The sequence below is a fragment of the Bombus terrestris genome, chromosome 7, assembly GCF_910591885.1.
Source record: "Bombus terrestris chromosome 7, iyBomTerr1.2, whole genome shotgun sequence".
NCBI lineage: Eukaryota > Metazoa > Arthropoda > Insecta > Hymenoptera > Apidae > Bombus > Bombus terrestris.
In genome coordinates, this window is record NC_063275.1 from 2,993,564 (window position 1) to 3,014,967 (window position 21,404).

The 21,404-nt window shown below is 36.6% G+C and overlaps 1 protein-coding gene and 1 long non-coding RNA gene across 12 annotated transcripts in view; one reads left to right on the forward strand and one right to left on the reverse strand.

The window, feature by feature from the left end:
- LOC100651444 (transcriptional activator Myb) overlaps positions 1-21,404 on the reverse strand; it is a 41,360-nt gene that overhangs the window by 1,371 nt on the left and 18,585 nt on the right. For 3 of the 5 annotated variants that reach the window (XM_012309874.3, XM_012309872.3, XM_048407490.1), the window contains 8 exons: positions 9,061-9,226; positions 7,341-7,505; positions 5,175-5,496; positions 4,481-4,799; positions 3,987-4,393; positions 3,573-3,889; positions 3,195-3,284; positions 955-1,080 (listed from right to left, as the gene is read on the reverse strand). In XM_012309874.3, coding sequence (XP_012165264.1) covers positions 955-1,080; positions 3,195-3,284; positions 3,573-3,889; positions 3,987-4,393; positions 4,481-4,799; positions 5,175-5,496; positions 7,341-7,505; positions 9,061-9,226 — 1,912 coding nt within the window. Of the gene's footprint in view, positions 1-954; positions 1,081-3,194; positions 3,285-3,572; positions 3,890-3,986; positions 4,394-4,480; positions 4,800-5,174; positions 5,497-6,371; positions 6,489-7,340; positions 7,506-9,060; positions 9,227-21,404 lie in introns of those variants that run through there. The other 2 variants (XM_012309875.3, XM_048407491.1) reach the window with 2 other exon arrangements.
- Positions 6,506-8,084, forward strand: LOC105665876. 7 transcript variants are annotated; one of them, XR_007224709.1, is made up of 5 exons: positions 6,506-6,647; positions 6,726-6,802; positions 6,879-7,033; positions 7,436-7,542; positions 7,633-8,084. It is a non-coding gene; the product is annotated as an uncharacterized LOC105665876 (long non-coding RNA). The 7 variants fall into 7 exon arrangements; XR_002307854.2 differs by having other exon boundaries at positions 6,511-6,655; positions 6,865-7,033; XR_002307853.2 differs by having other exon boundaries at positions 6,511-6,655; positions 6,879-7,081.

Consider the following 21,404-nt stretch of genomic DNA (forward strand, 5'->3'; position numbering starts at 1 on the left):
TCGTTTAATCATAATGTTTTGAGGGCAGAAGGGATGTTCAGTCAAGGATTTAACCGGTTATTTTCACTCTTCCATTGTTTTGAATTGAAAGCGATTGTTGATACTGTTCCCCTACCATTATGTTCTCAGCGTGTTATATTTCTATGAGGGGGGGAGGGGGGATAGAGGCTCAGTACTGTATGCATGGGGGTGGACAGCAAGGCAATACTATGGACACCTTTGTGAAATATTCCAAAGTACCTATTCTGATAGCGAACCGTTAGATTGTTCATCATATGACCATCTGATACTTATGATAGGATCTTTGCTATTGGAGTGTGGAAAATACAATGTGAAGAAGTTAAAAGTACATGGCAGTAAATATATGTTAAATTGCTCCTGCGTACTATCTGCATACTGGCTATCAGGTAATTGAAGCATGAATTTTATTTTTTAAAAATAACGGTTGTTCTTGACCGCGGTATAAATTTGGCCTAACATTACCTTTTACGGTTCGAGTTACAATACTCAACACAAAAAGTAATATTAAAATCAGAAAATCAACAAAAATGCACTTTGTGCCTTTCTCTTGAGATCTTCATATATGAGATAGTAGATATATTAGCGACATCTAAGATATTTATATCTAAATTAATGCCGGAATTACTACATACATAAATATGCTTCTTATATTTAAAAAATTTGCAGAATAAACGTTACTAAATTTTAAATATTTAAGATTATCAATTAATCAACCAATTTTAGTAGTTAATATCGACTCACAGAAGCTATGTAATACTACAAGGGTCTAGACTGTAAGGAAATCCGATCTCTCGCGACAGATGTCTTTCAGTATCCGAAAATTAAATACCACAGTGATGCGAGCAGAAATCTGACACGAAAATATCAAATCTCTAACACGATTAACCCTATCGAGGGTTGAACAGATTTTAGAAAGAAAAAGGGACCACTCACCTTGGCGCGTTTGATTGGCCTAAGCGGTAGAGGGCTGAGAATACAACAGGGACTGTCGAACGCGTCGAACGTGATTGCTCTCTTGGCGTTAGGCTTCCGTTGTATGGACACAAAGTCGTGGGAAGTCTAGAAAGGATAGACACACTAGCTACAGCCGGCGATTAAAAGAACGCATTTATAGAAAATGTCTAACTATTCGAAAATTATTCCTATTCTTTTCTTTTTTGAGAAAAAAATATTCGGCTGACAAGATCTAAAAATTTTCAACGTCGATATAGACTTCAAAAGTCTTATGAAGAAAGAGAAACGTGGAGGGAATAAAAATATAAAGAAGAAGAAGGAGAAAGGACATAGATAGAAACAGAAAGGTTATGGGGAGCTTTTTCGAAGAACTGGAGGACTATATGTCAATTTATTCATTTTATACGTTCATGTTTTTTTCGCTGGGGCATGTTTCACACTCATGCTAAGATTACTACCACATTTCATTGTAGAATGACTAGGCCTTTTAGGTATTTTGCTTTTCCTTTTTTTCTCCCTTTTTCTTCGCACGGTTGCGAATTGGTATCGAAGACAGCGACATCTCGCGACTGATGGAGTCACCGCTCGAAAAAATTGTTCTTTGGACTTTGGCGACTTTCAGAACATAAAGGATGAGGGATACAAGATGAGGAAATACTTTGGTACGCTAGGCCAGGCCTGTACAAGGGCGTTTTTACGTTTGAGTTAGTTATAAACATGCGGCAACTCAACGTTATTACCAAAGGAATAAAAAAAATATATATATATATATATAATATGTATATATATTAATATGATAATAAATAAACGTTATCTTTTATTTCTAATATATATATATGTATCTATATATATATATTATATATAATTATACGAGATATGATCCGGGAAACGATCGAAGGACGAAGGAGTCGCGAGGATATACAATTTGGAAAGTGTACAAAAATGGTTAACGCACTCCATACCGCGTGGATCACCGGTGATCCATTCCTCCTATTTACTAATGTTTACTAATGACTAGGGAGACGAAACTGAAACTGGAAACACTTCGGAATAATCAATAGTCTCTTGTAATTAAATATTAAATTAAATTAAATATTAAATAATCATAGTATTTAGATATTAATACTATATTATAAATTTACATACACACATGTCTAACGTGTTGCGCACAAGATTTATTTTTATAATAACTTAGCCACTGAAGTTAGGACTTACTAATAGCATTTTAAAAAAGCTTTTATATGATTGACTATTTCTTATCTTCTTATGTAACAATAAATAATAAATTAGGTTTCACTTGGTTAAGTGTTTCCAGTTTATTTTGCTCCCAAAATATCAAATATACACGAATAATTTACACGAATAAACGTCAACAAAGTGAAATAAAAAGAAATTAGTGACACGAATCTAAGGTATAATTTAATTCTTCGTAAAATTAATCGTAGAAGGAGAAAACTGAAGCAAACAAAAACAAAACAAGATCGACCATACATATCGACGTACATCGAAACCAAAGAGTATGGATATTTTCAATGTATGTAGAATATAATATGATGAACGTCGGCCAAAAAATAAACATTGTAATACACGCAAAAATATAAATTAAGTACTTCATAATACGGCTCCTTTGAGCCCATTGTTCCCTTAATTTATGATTATAAATTTCGCCTCAAGCAAATAACATTACTGCATACACATAAATAATAATTTAACAAGGTAAGCATATGCGTTGTCAAAAAGAAAAAAATAAGTTAATCATATAAATAAATCAAACCGATATTTTACGTCGTTATTAATTGTTAGTCGTGTTACTTCATTATTACAATACTTATGACCTAAGAAAAAAAAAATCCCTAATAATCTTTGGATTGGACGATACCAGGGCGACAAAAGGGAATCAATAATCATAGTTACAATTACGAAGAACAAATACAAGATTAATTCCTCGTGCGCCTTGGTTTTATAACATTTAGTTATAAATTAAAAGGAAAGAAGAATCGAAGAGAAAGATAGAGAAGGGGCGAAACATATTTAACGTTAATCAACAGGCAGGCATGATTGAGTAAAATATACTCAACAAAGGAGAGAAAGACAGTGTTAAAATAAGAGAGTTAAGAAAAGGCCGGCTAGCGTGTCTAGAGGCGATTGGTACGGGAATAATACCAGGATAGGGCGGGTTGAGCTTGCATCTGTGATTGAGTATGGACATGGTTCTCTACCTTTACGGGGCTAGTGCCTGCTGTTAAGAAACTATCTTCTAATGCCATGGATGCTGGTGAAAATAATACCGACGTGTCCAAACTTTTACTCTGTAATGTAAAGAAAATAAATTAGTGAACTAAATAACGATCTTATATACTAATGTTTAGACTGCGAATTTTTATGCATTAATGGCAAATTTAAAAGTGCAAAAATATATAAGATGTATATAATCTGTAAAAGTACATAAAATATTCGAAATAGGATATTCGTTTTGATATGTAACGGATAAAACAATTCTTCACTTAAATCCCGTTTTTTAAAGTATATTTATAAAAATATAAATTTTGCATAAATATTCGCTAATGTTACACTCTAAATATCGACATACAACTTACCGGTGTTTCTACAACGAAACTTATTTCGGAATTATCCTGGGAAGCGTTCGCCCAGGCTTGACAGAGAGCTTTACGTGCTCTCTTTCCACCAGGAGCGCTATTTTCTTTACCCCGCCGTCTAATCGTGCCGTAACCAGAATCTTGAAGGATAGTGCTAGTCCCTGCTAGACTTTCACGGTCGGTTTCTTGTTTGATGATCTCCGTTAAAGCATCCAGACGACTTGGGGTGGCAGGTAACTGAGTAGTCGCGCCGCTGCGCCGTTCTAATTCTGCTAACGCGTTTTTGAACGGTGTTGGCGTTCTCGGTGTGTTCCCATCTGTGACAAAAATATAATAATAGTAACAATATACAGTCTATCAAGTTCCAGATAAGATCAGAAAGCAACGAACGAAGGATTTTATCAAAAACTTTACCATTCTGACTTCGTCGAAGACCAGTGGGTTGTGGTGTGGTGAGTGGACCAGGGCTGCTACCTTTAGGGGTACTTGCCCGTGGCCAGGGGGAGGTTTCAGGACTCAGACTGTTCAAGAACTGTGACGGACTGAATGGCAATTGTTTGATGGGCGTGGATGGAGTGGTAACGCCAGACTGTTGCTGTTGTTGGCTTATTAACAAGTAATCAGGTTGGTTCATATTCTCAGGTATTTCCGTCCTCTGCTGAAGGACCTGAGTATTTCTACGTCGACGGAGAATAGGGGGTGGACTGCTCCTTTCTTTCTCCGCTATTTCTGGCATTTCCTCCAGGTCTGGCATGGGCATTAGTCTAATCTCTGAATTCTTTGAACTTGTCGGTTCACCTTGTATTTGCATATCAAAATACCTATTTAAATAGACGTGTTAGTAAATGGGTAACTTCATTAAATACTCCTTGAAAAGTCTTATTTTTTAAACTTGTTCATTGACATACTTTGTGAAAGGTGAAATTTGTTCAGTCTTGACTCGAGAAGAACTTCCTCTTTTTGAAGGCGTATCTACTCGAGATTCGTTATTGTGCGGCCGTTCATTCAGATTCAGAAGACCTTGGAAAGTTTGATTATTTTGTTGATTATCCCAAGCTCTGCTCCAGTCCAGCTGGTCGATACCCAGAGTGTGCTGCTGCATAGTGGACACAGTTGTGGAATTTTCGTTATTCGTCGAATCTACCTGTAGACGACCATGACCTGAGATTTCCTCCTCTGCTTCTTTAGAGAGCAGCGACGATTCTGTAGCTTTTCTCCTGCCTCTTCCTGTAAGAGGAATTCACTTTTATCAAATGTTACATTTTTTGATGATCTAACTTCTTTCAGTTAGCTAAATTAAAATTTAAAAATTGAAGATGAACATTGAAAATAGGAATTAATATAGATTATTTTTCAAATGATATTCACGTGGATTTTATTTATTACATTCGTAAAAAAATTTAAAGATGCAAAAATGCATATAATGCACATAATATGTAAAATCACATAAAATATCCAAAGTACAGTAGACGAAACAATTATCTCTGTGTAGGTCCTATTTTAGTTATAAAATATGAAAATAAAATAAAAGTTTCATAAAACTATAAATCTGCATAAATATTGGCATTCTAATAATAACATAATCAATGGATTGATAAGAACCTCTTGTGCTAGTAGGTCTACCACCATCTTCAGTTTCATATTTCCTTCTCATAGTGCTATTCCAATGATTTTTTATGGCATTATCCGTCCTGCCCGGCAGCAGTTTTGCTATTTTCGCCCATTGATTTCCCACCCTGCGGTGAGCTTCCACAATGATTCTGTCCTCCGCCTCTGTCCACGCAGTTTTCTTGATGCCAGGATTCAAATGGTTGTGCCATCTTTCCCGACACTGCTTACCGATACGGCCTTTTAGATGTCGGGCAATTAATGTCCACTTCTTCGGTCCGTATCGTTCCACTAATTCCACTACTTTTTCGTCCTCCTGCGAACGTCACCAATCATCAGTACACGGAATGATTCGAGTACTTATGGTTGATGGATGAAACTACTGATAGGACATTAAAATTGATTTCATGTATTTTATATACTTTGACTTTTCCATTTTCAATATATGATTACATTAATATTTGTTTTTATAATTGGTATTCTTTTCTTCAATTTTCTTATATGAGTAATATTAAAAGTTTAATTTGTATTTAAGTGTAGATTGTCTAAAAACCAAATTTTGTGTTACGCATGTTAGTGTAGCGTACTATAGCACGTGATAAGGCTCGTTGCCGTTTGAAAACTAGATGTCGCGACTGATATAGGATTCAGAATCTTGTAAGCTCGGAGAAGTTTTGATTTAAACTGAAAATAATCATTTTTAGTACAAAGATAACTTAGGAGAGAATTTTGGGGAGAAATTAGTTAAAAACCAAAAATTTTAGTATTAAACCAGGACTTTACTTGTCGACTGAAAAATCTCGATTAAAGAATGTCGACTTTTCACCAGATGCGACATCCTGCTCCCTGAAAAGCAACCAAAGCGCCGTGAAAGTTCTGATCGGACGAGTTCTCACCGGAAGGCAGGTCCAACACGCGAGTAATTTCTCGAAGGCGAGGAGAAGAGTCGAAGGAAGGTAAGAGAACAAGGCGGTAGGTCGAGAGAAGGCGGCGGAAAGGAAAGGAGAAGAGGACACACGCGGAGATGATCCTCGAGTGCACCGAGGGAAAGAAGCAACGAAAACAGTGAAGAAAGGACAGAGGGGAAAGAGGATGCAACGAGGACGCTCCTACACCATGAAGAATCAGGTGCACACCAATATAGGGCCTCTTCATGACGGAGTGTACGCGACTTTCAGAGGCTTTACTTGCCCTTGGCTGTTGCCAAGTGCATTGGCACGACGACGACGCAGCATCTCCGCGGACCTCTCGTGGCTCTTTTTCTTGTTGCATACCCCACCGTGGCGACCGTCGGCGGACAGAGGGAGAGAAAGAGAGCGCTGCCTCCGCTACGTGTAGGCGTACGTGTTGTGCAGGGCCGTGCCGTTATGAATTCAAACCTTCAAGCTTTAGATGCACCCAAGAAGAACCATCTTGATCGTTACTGGTGCGGAAGTGATGACCTTGGAGCGTTTTAAGTCGAAATTGGTATTTAGGTTAGGTTTTTGTTGGATAAAATTAAATTGCATAGGTTTAGGACATTGTTATTATTGATGCCAATAATAGGTCAATAGGTCTCATAGCACAGGCTCATGGTGACATCTGGTGGTCAATAGAGGAAGCGTTTGATGTGTGTTTACTCGGTATTTATAGACTGCCTGATACAAATACATTTCTTAAAGCAGATATGAAAAACTTAAGACAGTTTCCTTGTTCCAGAGGGAAAGTTGCAAAGAACCGTTACACGATCTTCAATTCAAACGTCTCCTCTGCCAAATACGTGGACAGACCTGCCCATGATGGGTGAAGGGGTGTAACGGATCTTCACGAACTTTCGCGAAATCTGGACTGGTTGGCCATCCGGTGAAACGCAGGTTGATATAACTTAACCTTTTATTACAATGTGACTATATCAAACAAAGGTATATATATATATATATACAACCCAAATACTAGTTACTAACGACAACATAACATTTCCTTAATTTCTATTTAGAATTTGCAATACCGAACTAGAGTCCTAAATTAGAGTAATCCTAACTTCTAAACTAGGATCTATATATATAGAATAATAAAAGAATCAAAGATTTCTCACTTTATACAAAGGAATACAAAATAGAAAATGTGTAAATTCGTCTTTACTTATAAATACCAAATAAGAATTTAATTTCATTAATTTACCTCTTTTGTCCATGGTCCTTTGACCAATTCCGGATTCACGACCTTCGCCCATCTTTGCTGACACTGAACGTCACTTCTGTCTGGGAAATGGCCAGCTATGACATCCCATCGAAGTCCGGTCCCAAGCTGCTCGGCATTGCTTACTAGCTGCTTCAACAGACCGTCCTGAAACCCATCCAAATGGAACATATATTACACATAGGTAGGAGCAATGTAACGCTGTAAGGTGATAACTTAAAACTTCACATGCAATGCAAGATATTTTAACAAACATTACCCCGTCTTAAAACAGGTGCGTGCGAAGAGGACCATTGACGATTAATTGATAAGATTTGCAAGACTTGCTGTGCTAAATTCATGTTAATAATTTTACTCGTGCAACGTACACTTCCGATTTAAACATTCGAGAAAGGCATCATTTTTAATTATGTTAATTTTTGGAGGATATCTTTTAATTTAATATCTGCAGTATAATTTTATTTTTTTTTTTAAATTGAAAGTTCCCATTTTTTTGCAAATTAATGAGATACGTTTTTTGTAAAAAATATTATGCTAAAAGTGAAAAAAAATGATGTACATATGAAGATGAAGCTTAATTGCAACGTTAACCTTTTATGATATGGATGGAATTATAATTAGAAACCAATATGGAGAAGTATAAAAGTTTCAGTCTTTTTTTGCAGGTTCGTTTGGCACGTTTTTATGCAAGAGATTAAATTAGAAATACGGAAAAAAAAAAAAAAATGAAACTCATATCGAGATGAAGCTTAATACTTTATTATTATTATAACATTTGCCTTTTACTATACGGATGTGGTTGTAATGTAGAAATGACTTTATCGTACGAAATTATAAAATGATGCAGATATTTGAAATTTCAAATACCGAGGGGATTACATGATACCATAGAAATACCGTAGATTCAAGAAGAGAATGGAAGAAGAAATAGGGGATAAAATACCCCAAATTTTAAGATCGGTGTATGAGAATTTTCACTTGGCAATTGCATCAGATTAAAGAAGAGAATAAGAAGAGAGAGAATGAAAAAGGTCATGTAACAAATGGGATCGATAGACCTATGTGATGTTTCCCACGGGAAACCATACGGTGCTGCCCGTTCTTTATAGCCGCGCATATGACTATGGGGTGGTCGAGGGCATCTGCCCGCGAACGTAACTCGTTGTAGAAGGTACGAAGGGTGGACCTTTTTTCGAAGCCTATGCTCATTGTATCCTCCCCTTTCGCGTTACATCCGATCAAAGTCACGGTATAATGACGTGATCACGTGTGCATTCTCTCAGCTATCAAGGTGCGTCACAGAGAAAGAGGGGAAAGGAAAATAGCGTGGAACATTGTTCTTATCACGGTGACCAATGAACTTTGGTCCAGTTCAATTTCTGTAAATAGTTTCACGAAAATTCTTTTAGTGGAAATTTTGCAACGCATTTCTAAAGAGACTACAAATTTTTATTATTTTTTAATCTTCTCTAGACTGAACAAATTTGAAACGTTTAAATTAGTAATCATATTTATAATTTTAGAAGTAAACAAAATCGCTAATTCTTTTTGCTATTTTTTTTTTTTATAGTGTTTACAATGAAAAAGTTTGCAACATTTGAGTTAGAGATGCGTGTATTGTGTATATATAGTTATAGAAGTAAATAAAAAATTCAAATTTAAATATTTCAGAATATGTAACATGGAATTTCTGATTGATTACCTCCTCTTTGGTCCACCTTCCTTTGTTTATGTGTTTCCCTTGACCAATACTGCTCGCATTTGTCGCGTTTGGATTCTGGGACTGATTGCTGGCTCCACGACAAGCAATGACATTGTATTCATTGTCAGATTCTCCTCCGCTACTAGAATCGTAACCAGAGCGCGATCTAGGGAAACAAAAAGAACATTGTTTTCCAGTAACTTGAAAATCATAAACGTGAAATTCGTAATTGAAGGTATATCACAATTGAAGTTTGATTTACAATAATGTTTACAATAATGTTTAAAATTAAAATTTACAAAAGTATTGATTTTAATCTCACAAATATCTTTCCAATAATTGTCATTTCATTTGTTATTTCGTAGAGAAATAAAAGTGAAGGAAGTGTAACATGTGTTAAAGCCAAAATCTATTTTTTATTAATATTTTATAAAAATACTGAAACTAGGAAGTGGTACATAAGAAATCTTTCTTCAACAAAAATTCTCACACTGGCGTTACGAAATCTCTTTTTTTTTTTACAATACAATCCAATTTGAAAATGAGTGTGGTTCAAGAGGGATGTAAAAATTCGCGAAAGGATCGAACGTGCGAACGTGTAACGGATATAGCTATTTTTTTTTTTGTCCGTACAAAGGCGAAGACGGGAAATCATGGATGGCTGACCATCCATCCTGCGCGCGCTTCTTCCTCTTCTTTGTCGAAGGAACTATCGCGCACTCACCACCCCTTTGTTCTTCACCCTTTCCTAAAACCGCCAACCAAAAGGCAATCTTGACCACAGTCTGGCCAGTGTCAGTTTTTGCGGTTACAAATGGTTTGTTCCTTCATCATTTTCAAGGATTTCCTGTCGACTTCTTCCGCAAATGATCGTTATTCATTCCCGTCTCTCCTCTCACACTATTCCTTAATTTCTTCTCTTTACGAAAGGCTCTTGGTAAAACTTAAGATAGAAACATAGAATCATCCATCTTTTTACTCAATTTGTCATTTTATTTTCTTCTTATTCAGTTTGTATTTATTATTTACATAAATGTTCTTCTTTTATATATCTTTCATGATAGAAAGCTGAAAGAGCGTCTCACTATACCCGGAAGTAACTTACACATACAGTAGATATATATAACTTTATTACAGATGAAAGAGTCCACTGTATCTGTCAAGGTCATCTGCACTAATGTCATCAATCAAATCTCTTTTGACCTCAATTTTTTACAGGATGTTCCTTATTTTGAATTTAATGGTATTCGTTCCAGCTAATCAGAAGTACTGTAAGAAAACACTTTTGATTACTAATTTTTATTACTTCAAATTCTTAAAGAACGATTATCGAGAGAAAGATACTATCTCTAAGATTTTGTCTAATATTTAATTACTCATCTAATAATTTACTTATTTACTTGTTCATTTTTTTTAAGAAAATAGTAGTGCCATATAAGTGTAGTAAAATGACTTCAAAAGAAGCCTCTTTGACTAATGTGTAGAAAGTTTCACATTCGTGGAAAAGCAACAGAACTGATATTACACAATAATCCATCGTCAAGTGCAATTAGCCAACAGTTGGCTGCACGTTATACCAACGTATTTACATTCCAGCCACTGTGGAGTCTATGTTTGCCGGATGACGTAATTTGACGACGATAACTGGTCAGCTCGAGATGAAACACACACACGTATGTATATAAGGTTATGTACTCCTGCACATAGTGAAATCAAACGCAACGGTCCGAATGCTTGTTATGTTTACTGTTTCAGGCAGGCCACGACCGGCATTTCCGCTGCACGCAGCTATATCGTGCGAGCCTTCACCAAACGGCGCTCGTTTAACCCCTTTGTTCCGTCAGAGTACGCTGCAAAGACGCCGCAGCGGCGCCCGAGCGAAACCAAGCACAAAAGTTCACTATACAGAACCGTTGGTCATTGTTCTGACACAATTATTTCGAATCAACGTGCAGAAAATGATGTAATACGATCTCCAATATTTTAAACAGACCCATTACACTTGACACTGCTGGATACATAATAATACAAAGTTTGAAATCGCTATATATTTTATGGGAATCAAGAATTTAGAACAAGTTTTAATTGGAATCCTATTAGCTTAGAAAATATCTTTATTAAAGATTTATTAAAATAAAGAAAGCGTAACTAGAGTTATATAATGATAAATATAATAAATATTAATAACTATAACTATTGCTAATTTTCATTTTCACATCAATTATACGTGACGAATTCATTTTGCGTTCCCATGTATCAAAAGATGCGCCATCATCCTTATTAGTACTAAAATATCATAACCTTTATACTACCGAAACAAATCAAAAAGCCATTAATCCGACCGATAAGCTGACAGCTGAAGTTTTTTTTCTATAATCCTAGCGTTCAATTTGCAAAGTAGACTCGTCTTTCGAAATTTAATTATAATATAACAAACTCACTAATTGATGGAAGCGCAACGGCAAGAAATAATTGCTGCCTATTACAGCGATATGGTAAAAGTAGGATTCCAGCGCCGGAAATTACCAGTTACCCTTGAATCCTTAATTAACAAATTTTGATTTACTCATCGTGATTGATTATAATCTTTACTAATAATGGATGCTACTATTTTTTTTATTATTATTTATTATTATTTAATAATTGATATATATTTTACTATTATTTGGTAATCTTTATTTCGATCAACTAAGAAGCAATATAGAGCCGAGGGGTATCTCTGTAGGCTCAGGGCGGAAAATAATGACAACGATAAGGTTCACCAACCATCTGCGTTTCGCATATGTTTATATGACGCGTATACTTGTGGCATCCTATAAGCGCTATCGTTCCATAACCTTCCATTGTAAGTACTTCGTTGCCAGATACATACATGCATGCATACACACATCAAATAGCCACCTTCTTCTCTCGGTACGCGCAGCTGCCTGTTGGTGAGACAGAAAGAAAGGGGCGAGCGCACTAGGGTGAAAAAGTACCGAAGAGCATAAAAAGAGAATCTCTAAATTTGCTTATATTCTATTAGGCTTCACTTATCATAAATTCAAAAACTTTTCGCTGGTGGAAGCTTTACGACATGCCCATTTTATCTTTACATTTGTTATTTATAGTAGTATGTGTACACAAGTGTGTTTTAAAAGCGATCACTTTGTTATTAAACTATGTTTTCTTTTCGTGTCGTATCGATGTCCAACAACGAAAGCAACGATCACTATCCGAGTGAAACTTCTTGGAATCGTTCATCCATCACCGAAGTAGGTATCGAGATAAGGAAACGAAACTACTTATGTATATAAGTCCCATGAAAGTGAGCGGCAAATCAGGTGTCAGTAGTTTACATTTCATTAAGCCATTAAGGGCGGTGAAATAATGCGTACAAAATATATAAACGAAACATTATTTCACGTAAACACACAATACGCACCGGATTTGAAGATCCGAAAATCTGAACATCTCAAAATTTAAAAGTTCGAAAGTTGAAAATCTGAAAATAAAATATTACCTTAGCGCAACATTAATCCTTATTGAGATAAATAATCTCACAATTCTTTCTCGTCTCGATTAAGCGTCTATTTAACAACCAATAAAATCTTGAATATAACCGATAAAAATTCCTCTTTTTATCCCTTCCAATTGTTTCCTGGCCTTAAAAGACCGATACCACGGAACACGCATGCTCATATTTACTCAGGCGAGCACGTGGCAACCGTGCTACTACAGGAAACGCGCGTTTTCATCTTCGCAGCTGTTCTCACGTCGGTGAGAGAAATTCGTATAAAACGCAACTGATACACTCTGTAATTGAGCTTTTAATTGGCGGAGCCTAGCAATGCAATCTTCGCTACCCGAATACGATGACTTTCTGCAGGTGCACATATGTTTACGTTCCCGGCTGTAGACAAGTCGGGAATACGTTATGAAGCGTTCACTCACGAGGGAATGCTAGGAACTGAAAGGGGAGTGCCGCCGTTCAGGTGGAATGTCTCCTGCATACAGGACGTGTCGCTTAAAAAAAGTGAACACTGCGAAATTCGTGAAACTATGCAAACAAATACTTGCCGGTGATTTGTCGCTCGACTTGCACGTGACAGGGTTGATTCAGCAGCCATATTGACTTTTATATATCTTCTTTTAACAGAGCTTTTAAAATTTAAAGCCTCATCACCCAAATTTACAGACAGGATTTTGGAGGTTAGACACCATTTCTGTCAAGATTACATTATTGCAAATCGTAAGGGAATATATTTGTTCATAATTGTGATTTGTGTAAGATTAGTAATATTTATATATAGTTACTATATTTATATTAGTAATATTTATATACAGTTGCTATATTTATATTAGTAATATTTATATATAGTTGCATACGCAAAAATGGTTTCCCAAAATTTGAATAATATTGTTATAGTAATAAATTGACTATAGATAATAATATTTGTTATAGAAAAGAACCGACTTACAGGCGATGAATTTCAATGCCTAGAATGTCATAGACTTCCATGACATGTCGAGGCGTCTAATCGCGGTATATCTCTTCACAACGTGTCTTCCATGAGAATTTGCTAGATACACAGTCAAGCTGATACCAGCCATATTTGAATTCGTAAGTTGACAGACTCTTAAATGTCATTTCTACGAAAAATAGCTATTGACAATGTTAAAAAACATAACTAATATTAGACATAAAATATATTTAAATGTATACATGGGTGAAGTTTTATATATTATAAGAGAATAATATTCCTGGTGCGCATGCGCAGTTACAATAACAATCACATAGAACAATCGAACAACCCTTTTTTCGGGTGCAGTAGAATTTCCATGAAAACAAATCCTCAGAATACAAGAACGGAATGCACGAATCGCATTTTTGTGCATCCTCCTTTTCACTTTCTACTTTGTATGACTAAACGAGAGTCTGGAGCGGAGGCAGAACGTGCGCAGAATGGTGGAACGTCTGTCCGGTATTCGACTGGGCTTCATTCAAATTTGAAAGTAAGAATGGAGGAGACGGTGCGAACCACGTGCACATGATACACCTCGTCACGTGTGAACCAACACGTCATAAATGTACGAAACACACGAATTATTTTTCCACGACACACAATTATTAAAATACTTTAATAAACGAAATATACCAAAAGAACAAAAATGTGATTAATTATCATTATTCAATTTATCCAAAAATTCATGCCGTCAGTGAAAAAATTTTCAGAATGGGGAAGAAAAAGTAAATTAGCGAATGAGATAGAATAAACAAAAGAAGGAGACAGGAAGACTGTTAAAAAAGAGAACACATTATATTTTGCCATGTTCCGATGTCTCTCAGTCCAGCTTTCGCGACCAACTCTTTACTACCTACTTAGTCGTGACGCGCGAAAAAAAAGGACAGAAATATCGCTGGGAATCGCAAATACACAGTCGGAGACGATCGGTATCCGTTCCTCCTCCTTTTTTTTCACTCGTGTTATGTAAAGGCTTTCGCCTTCGTGGAAGTTCTAACGGTCGCGGATATCCTTGAGTTTAAATCCCGAGACACGTGGCTAGACGCAGGACTTCCTCCGGCATTCTCACGATCCGCGAAAATATGTGCGCACATCGTATATACCTATGTATGTATATGTACACCACGGTGCGATAGCCGAGAGAGGTTATATAGATAGAAAGAATCAGCACTGTGCGAACGCACGATGTTTGTTAACCCTGAATGGTGGCGGTGTGATTCCCTTCACGCCTCACCACATCGAAAGTATCGCGAATAAATTACAAAAATGACCGCTGTCATGAATATTTATACGGAACAGACATCTAACGTCTTTTTATTGATGACGATTGCGAAAAAAGATGTAGGATGAGATCGGTCATCGTTCGAGATACCATCAAATTGATTTAACTTGTAAAGCAATTAAGCACGAAGCATATGTAATATAGTGACGAAACTAAGTACTTAAAATTTGATGGCACTGATAATCATACCATTTTAATTTTTGTAGTCGATCCTAATTAATTGTAGAATCTGTTGCTTCCCATTTCTATTTTTATTTCATTTATGTAATCCAAATGTGGAATTTTGGTAAAAAGATTGGTAGATAAGATGGTCAAAAATAGTATAGAAAAAGGAAACGGAAGCAGACGGAATGCTGAAGAAAGATGCGGGAGCGATAAGTCGAAGAAAGGGCACGTGGACAAGCGAAGAATAACTGATAAAATCATCACGATTTTACCTAACACGTGACACTCGCAGTAGAAACAAGGGACAAGCGAAACGACTCGACCGAGACACTCATTAATCAATTTAGGACACTGACTCCATATGTAGAGTAAATGGGGTGATAGAGAGGGAACAGAGAGGGGGAGAGAGAGAGAGAGAGAGAGAAATTCGAAGGGAACACGCGAGAGGACAGGGTGCGAATAAAAACGTAAAAGGAAGATAGGAATAAGTCGTGGTGACACAGGAAAGAGAAGGGTAATACGCCAGCGGATCACGTCGGATTTTATATCTTCCTATCCTCTTACCTCGGTGCTTCTCACTTCCTGTTTGGTCAAAAGGGTAATTGTAATTTCCTGACCTAACCGCTAAAACTTCTACAGGACGCTCAAATTATGATGCAAAGAAAAATGAAAATACAAAGAAGGAAAATTAAGTGAGTTTCATTGCATGATAATTTCCAACTAATAATATTATTAGTAATATTAGCAAGTGCCAAATTGTAGGTTATAGACATCTACTATATAGCGCCAAAATTAGTAGTACTATCAACTGTCTTATAATTTGTAGAATTGATCTGTGTAAAACAACACTTGTTGTATTGCCAAATTTGTTATTGGTATGCACAATAATATTAGTACTCGTAATTTATAACTTGTGATTTGTAAGATTTTACTAAAAATATTATTAATTCAATTCTTCAAGAGACCTCAGATTATTTTGATGAAACAAATTAAATAGAAGACTGGCAATATTTTAACTTCGGTAAACTCTAATGAATAATTCTATCGCAATACATTTATAATGATACATTTATGTAGAAATGTTTTGTTTTAGAAATTCGCACGAATTAAGAATACAAGAGTCAAACCCGCTTCTCCTCTCCCTGTTTCTTTTAAGTTTAGATGTCAAGCGAATTGAACGTATCGGTTGCTAAGCTCCCTTCTCTCCCCAAATCAGCATGCGAAACTACTGTCGGAGGTCGAGGACGTCCGGTCAAAATTTCCAATCGGCTGGTTTAACCTCGGCGACAAGAAAGCGCCGTGCTGTTAGTTGCGAGGCGAAATGAATGAACAAGCTCTCACTCTTAGCGTTTACTTGAAAGGTGGCGACACAAGCAGGTGCTGTGCCACAGCTGTCCCCTTTGTCTAGGACTTCGGACGCTATATGACTAAAGTGCTCTGTGTGATTTCAATGACAATTATTCCAATGAAATTCGATAACTATTATCTGGTATTAATCTTCATTAAGATATATACTTTCACATGTGTTGTTTCCTAATCCTAAGATATGTAGACTTAAAAGTTTTACTCATTTGGTTAATTATTAGCATCAATAATATCTAACAAGAATATTATGGAAAATTATAGTTTTTGTTAGAGGATATTGAATCTTAAGATAGAGAATACTTTTAATTTCAATATTTACTTCCAACTACAGAAGACTATTCTAAGACTATTCTAACCATATAAGATTTATAAAATTACATGTTAGGTATACAGCGCAAGAAACTATTCAGTACTTAAGAATTTAACAAGTATTAAATCATTTACATTCAACAATACTTTATTGTCCACAAATCATGTTTGTGACAGATACCGACTTACGGTAAATATCGTCCCAACTTAGTGTATTTCTCATTACATCGATCGGTTCATCAAAGAAACAGGGTGTTACCAAAGCAACAAGGTAAATCTTGGTGAATTTCAGATAATAAATGCCTATTGACCCAACAGAACGCGGTAAGAAGAGAGTTAACGAAGCTATTCACCAAACGATATTGCATCGTGGATACGCGATTACACGTTCATTTCCCCCTCTTCGAATTTTCGAGTTTCACGACGAAAATCGAGCGTCTCGTGAGAAAGGGAGAGAAAAAAGAAACCCATCGTGGTTACGTACATCGCGACTAGGACATCTGCCGAAGTTCCGAACTTTCCCCTCTTTTTGACCACTTCCTTGCGAGTTGCCTGCCATATTCTCGTCCTCCCTCTTTTACCCCATCGTTTGCAACGAGCAGCCCTAAGGCTAGCAATCTTCCTTTTTCTTTCTTTCACCTTCCTTCCTTCCGTCCGCCTGTTGCTCGTCACGCAACAATAAGGTTATTGCGCGAACCAGCCGATGTCCCTTCCTAAGTAATGTCCACTATTTGTGTGTCCCATGGTCATGGTTCGTCGGAAAAAGCCAGACAGCAGACCTATAACGCCTTTTTGCCTCGTTTTGTACGTATCCTTCCGAGATCATATCGCCTGGTCGAGAAACGTATCAGAGTTTGGAGAGATGTGAAAAAAAAGTATGCATAATGTAACGTTCTGAAAATATCATGACAGATATACGTTTGTAGATGGCGGACCTACTGCAGCGATAATGGGGGATTGTATACCAAACTGGAGAGGTCAACGTTCGGATTATTGTTCTTCCAAACAGCTACACGTCTCATTTCGAAATTCTTTAGAAAAAAGTTCTTCTAATAGTTTAATAGTCAATTCTACCTCATTTACATTCTGGGAGATATTTACGAATAGAATTTTTTATCGTAATGATCCTTTTAACCTTTTTGATAATGCAGATGGCTATATTTAACTATTATTATGATTGACTATAACTAATCACAAGCGTTCACTATATAAATACTAAAAATAATTATAGCCACTCAACACAGAGTTTCCTGTACAATATTTTCCACAGTTCACATATTTTTTATGACAGCAGTACATTATATAGCACCTACAGTGCTGTAGTAAAAGTGGTTAATCTCAGATAATTTTTCTCTTTTACGCAAGATTACATATCTCTTCCCACCGCACGGCATTATATAAACTCAACTTAGACGCTGCGTGACTTGTTAACCAATTAAGGGCCAACTATGTGTTAAGACAACATTTCATTCAAAATGTTCAGTCACTTTATCTTATATTATTAGATTCTACTTCTTAATATTTGATTATGGAAAGGAACTTAAAAAATTGAATATCTCTTTCGGTACTACACCTCTATACATTCTACAATGAAATTTTAAGAAATTGAAATATTTATAGCATTATAATATAAATCTCTTTTGTATCTCAAATCTCTCGTCTTTTAAATTATGGAAATTATTTTAATTTCCATAATATACCTATCATTATAATATGCAAACTTTAAATCCCTTGCCAAAAGTAGTATGTAATGTGTATCTTCTTACATATTTCAATAATATTATATATACACTTTATAGCATAAAGTGATCTACGATCAAAACGTTTATATTATAAATTACAACTAATATAAACTTTTATGTATTATGTATTAAACTGCTTGATCTTTACTGAATTGACGCACCGGATGCTATCCCTCAAGCGGACAAATTCGAAAAGTGTTATCTGGAGAGCGCACCGCTCCTCCGTGGGTAACGGGTCAAGAGTAAGGGTCAATGCAACCGTTATCATCCGGGGCCCCATTTGGTCGCGTGCGACCCGGTTGCCGGCACAATTGATTCTGTCGTCGATTTTCCAAAGTTACATACCAGGTGCAAGGGATCCATTGGCCCCTGACCGTCAGCTGCTACCCCCACGACCCACCCCCTCGCCACACAGGCCGACCAACACATGATGTACTCGCGCGTTCCTCAATTTGTGCGTTTAAAAAGCCTCTCGTGCCGCGGAGCCACCAATGAAAGGGAACGCCCTGGTAAAATATGCGGAATTTCCAAGTAGACCGGTGCGCCGTCTTACGGGATCCTATGAGCGCGCTGTTCTATCATCAGCAGGACAGGTGATCATGACAAATTGCCTGTCGGGACGTACTCTACTTTTACCGCCATCTTACGATTTCCACTGTTCCTCTTCCTTGTACACATTCTTGCCTGATCACGTAGTCTATGTTAATGTATTTGTATCTATATATATATATATATATATATATATATATATATATATATATGTAGTAACTTATATTGCTTATATTATGAAATATATTGTTTTACTCCTAGTATGTGTCATCGGTGGTTTTACGTGATTTTATGCGATAGTATATTTATTTTTTGCTTCGGAGCATATAGTAAATTAGATAATTTTTGTTAATAATAATTTTTTTGATAGAGATTTGAGGCTATCCCTGCCCCGTATTGCAGAGTTATTTATTTGGTTTGTTTGGTCGAATTAATTCGATTTTGATGTTAAAGGACGAAGAATTTAATACCATATGTCATGAGAAACATTAGTTACTAAGTAACTATCTATAAAACGTAGTACTACGATGATTCATGAAAAATTCTCAAACGGTAGAAAATACCGTGTAATCCGTGGATAATCAAGGATTCGATGCCACGAAGCTGTTACGTCGACGCTGTGGCGAGTTATTCAATGAAACATGTACAGTACACTTTCAATCGGCGTCTAGGCACGACTTGTGGTTGCTTGATTCATGAATGGCATTAAGGGAATCTGTCTCGAGCACGACAAGGTGATAAGACGAAAAAAGATTGAATGAGGACGACCATAAGCGAGGAGGATGAGGAAGACGAGTCAAGATCAAGGTCAACGCGTTTCGGAATCTTCGTTCCTCCGCGAACCGGTCGGAGAAATTCCGACAGAATAGTCGGTAGAAAAAGGAAACTAACAAAGTTCCAATCCTTTATCAAGATAAATCATATAGACGACGATCGAGAAACTTGATTCCTAACGTCAGATTAGACTATTTAGAAATATCAAATTTTGTGATAGCTAACGAATTAAAAAGCGAATGAGAAATCGTACGAATACACCTGTGATTGTTCCACTGATGGCGAGCCCAATGACAGCTTGTACTACTTGGCAACACGTTTCGAAAGTATGGATTAATGACAGCTCGACCCGTACACGGCGCTCGACCCGCCACCTTGTGTTTGCCAAAAGGAGTAACAAAGATACCTGTTTCAACGAAACAGCCTGTTATGTATTTGGTTCCTAAGCTTATAATAAAAATTCCATCGTAGAGAGATAAAACTTCCGTTCCAATTAGACGCGGCAGAATGTTGTCAAATTTTCTCCTAAGCTTTGTATTTGAACTTTACCGACGGACCACACACGTACTTATATAAATGAATCTCGATATAAATCAGAAAGCTAGTACATACATACTTGTACGATTCATTCCGTGAAAGAGAGCCAGATATATATATGTATATTCGAATTTGTTCGCCGGTTCGAACACGTTCCCCGCGTATAGGGTGCATGGTTAGGTATATATCTAACACATACTTACGTAAATATTCGTGTACATGTATGTACGTATGTATATAAGAGCAAACGAGGCAGGCAACGACATCAGGGTAGAAGTCCTTATGAGAGACATCTGGCTACCACCTGCCTTGATGCCCTCGCATTGCCAAACTTCCCCCCAATAGAACTCTCCCCGAGCATGCGCACCCGCTCCTATGACGCATACATGTGAATGCACGTGTATATGAAGATGCACGTGTTCGAACGCGTCAAAGAGCTTCACTGTAACTAAATCGTCAATCGAACACACGGATTTTTAGTCTTCCCTCCGCTTCCTGTGTTATTCCTCGAATAATGTCGATGCTTTTTTGCATTTGAAGACGATGCGCCCAGGTTAGATTAGTAGCTGAAGATTCTACAATTAAACTAGAAAATTTCGATCCATTGCGGATGAGAGATTCGACGTTGATTGATTACATTCTAAATTAAATTTTCAAATCCAAAAATTAAAAAATTTTCAGTTTCTGGAATTAAAAAATTTTCAGTATTTAAAATTTAGATTCTCAATTTATAAAATTCCTAGTTTAAAAATTTTGAAGATGCGTAATACAAAATAGTAATTCAACGACATAAATACACCCATAATTAACAATATATCATTTCCTTAACATCCTTCGCGGGATATGACCGACTAAGCTAACCCCGAAACGCGCATATGTCACTTTTAGTTCAAAAGCATGCGCTATAGCAAGATAGGTGAGAGAAATTCTCGTGCCCCTAGGGGTGTATATGTATTTAAAAAAAAAAGGAGAGAAAAAAGAAGAAAAAATGAAAGAGAGAGAGAAGAAAAAAGGGGGAAATCCCCTCAGTAGCGAGCTTCATCCCCCTCGGCTCGGGAGGTGCGCGTCGTGCACCACCACACGCCTTACCCCGTGTACAACAACCAATTGTAAATC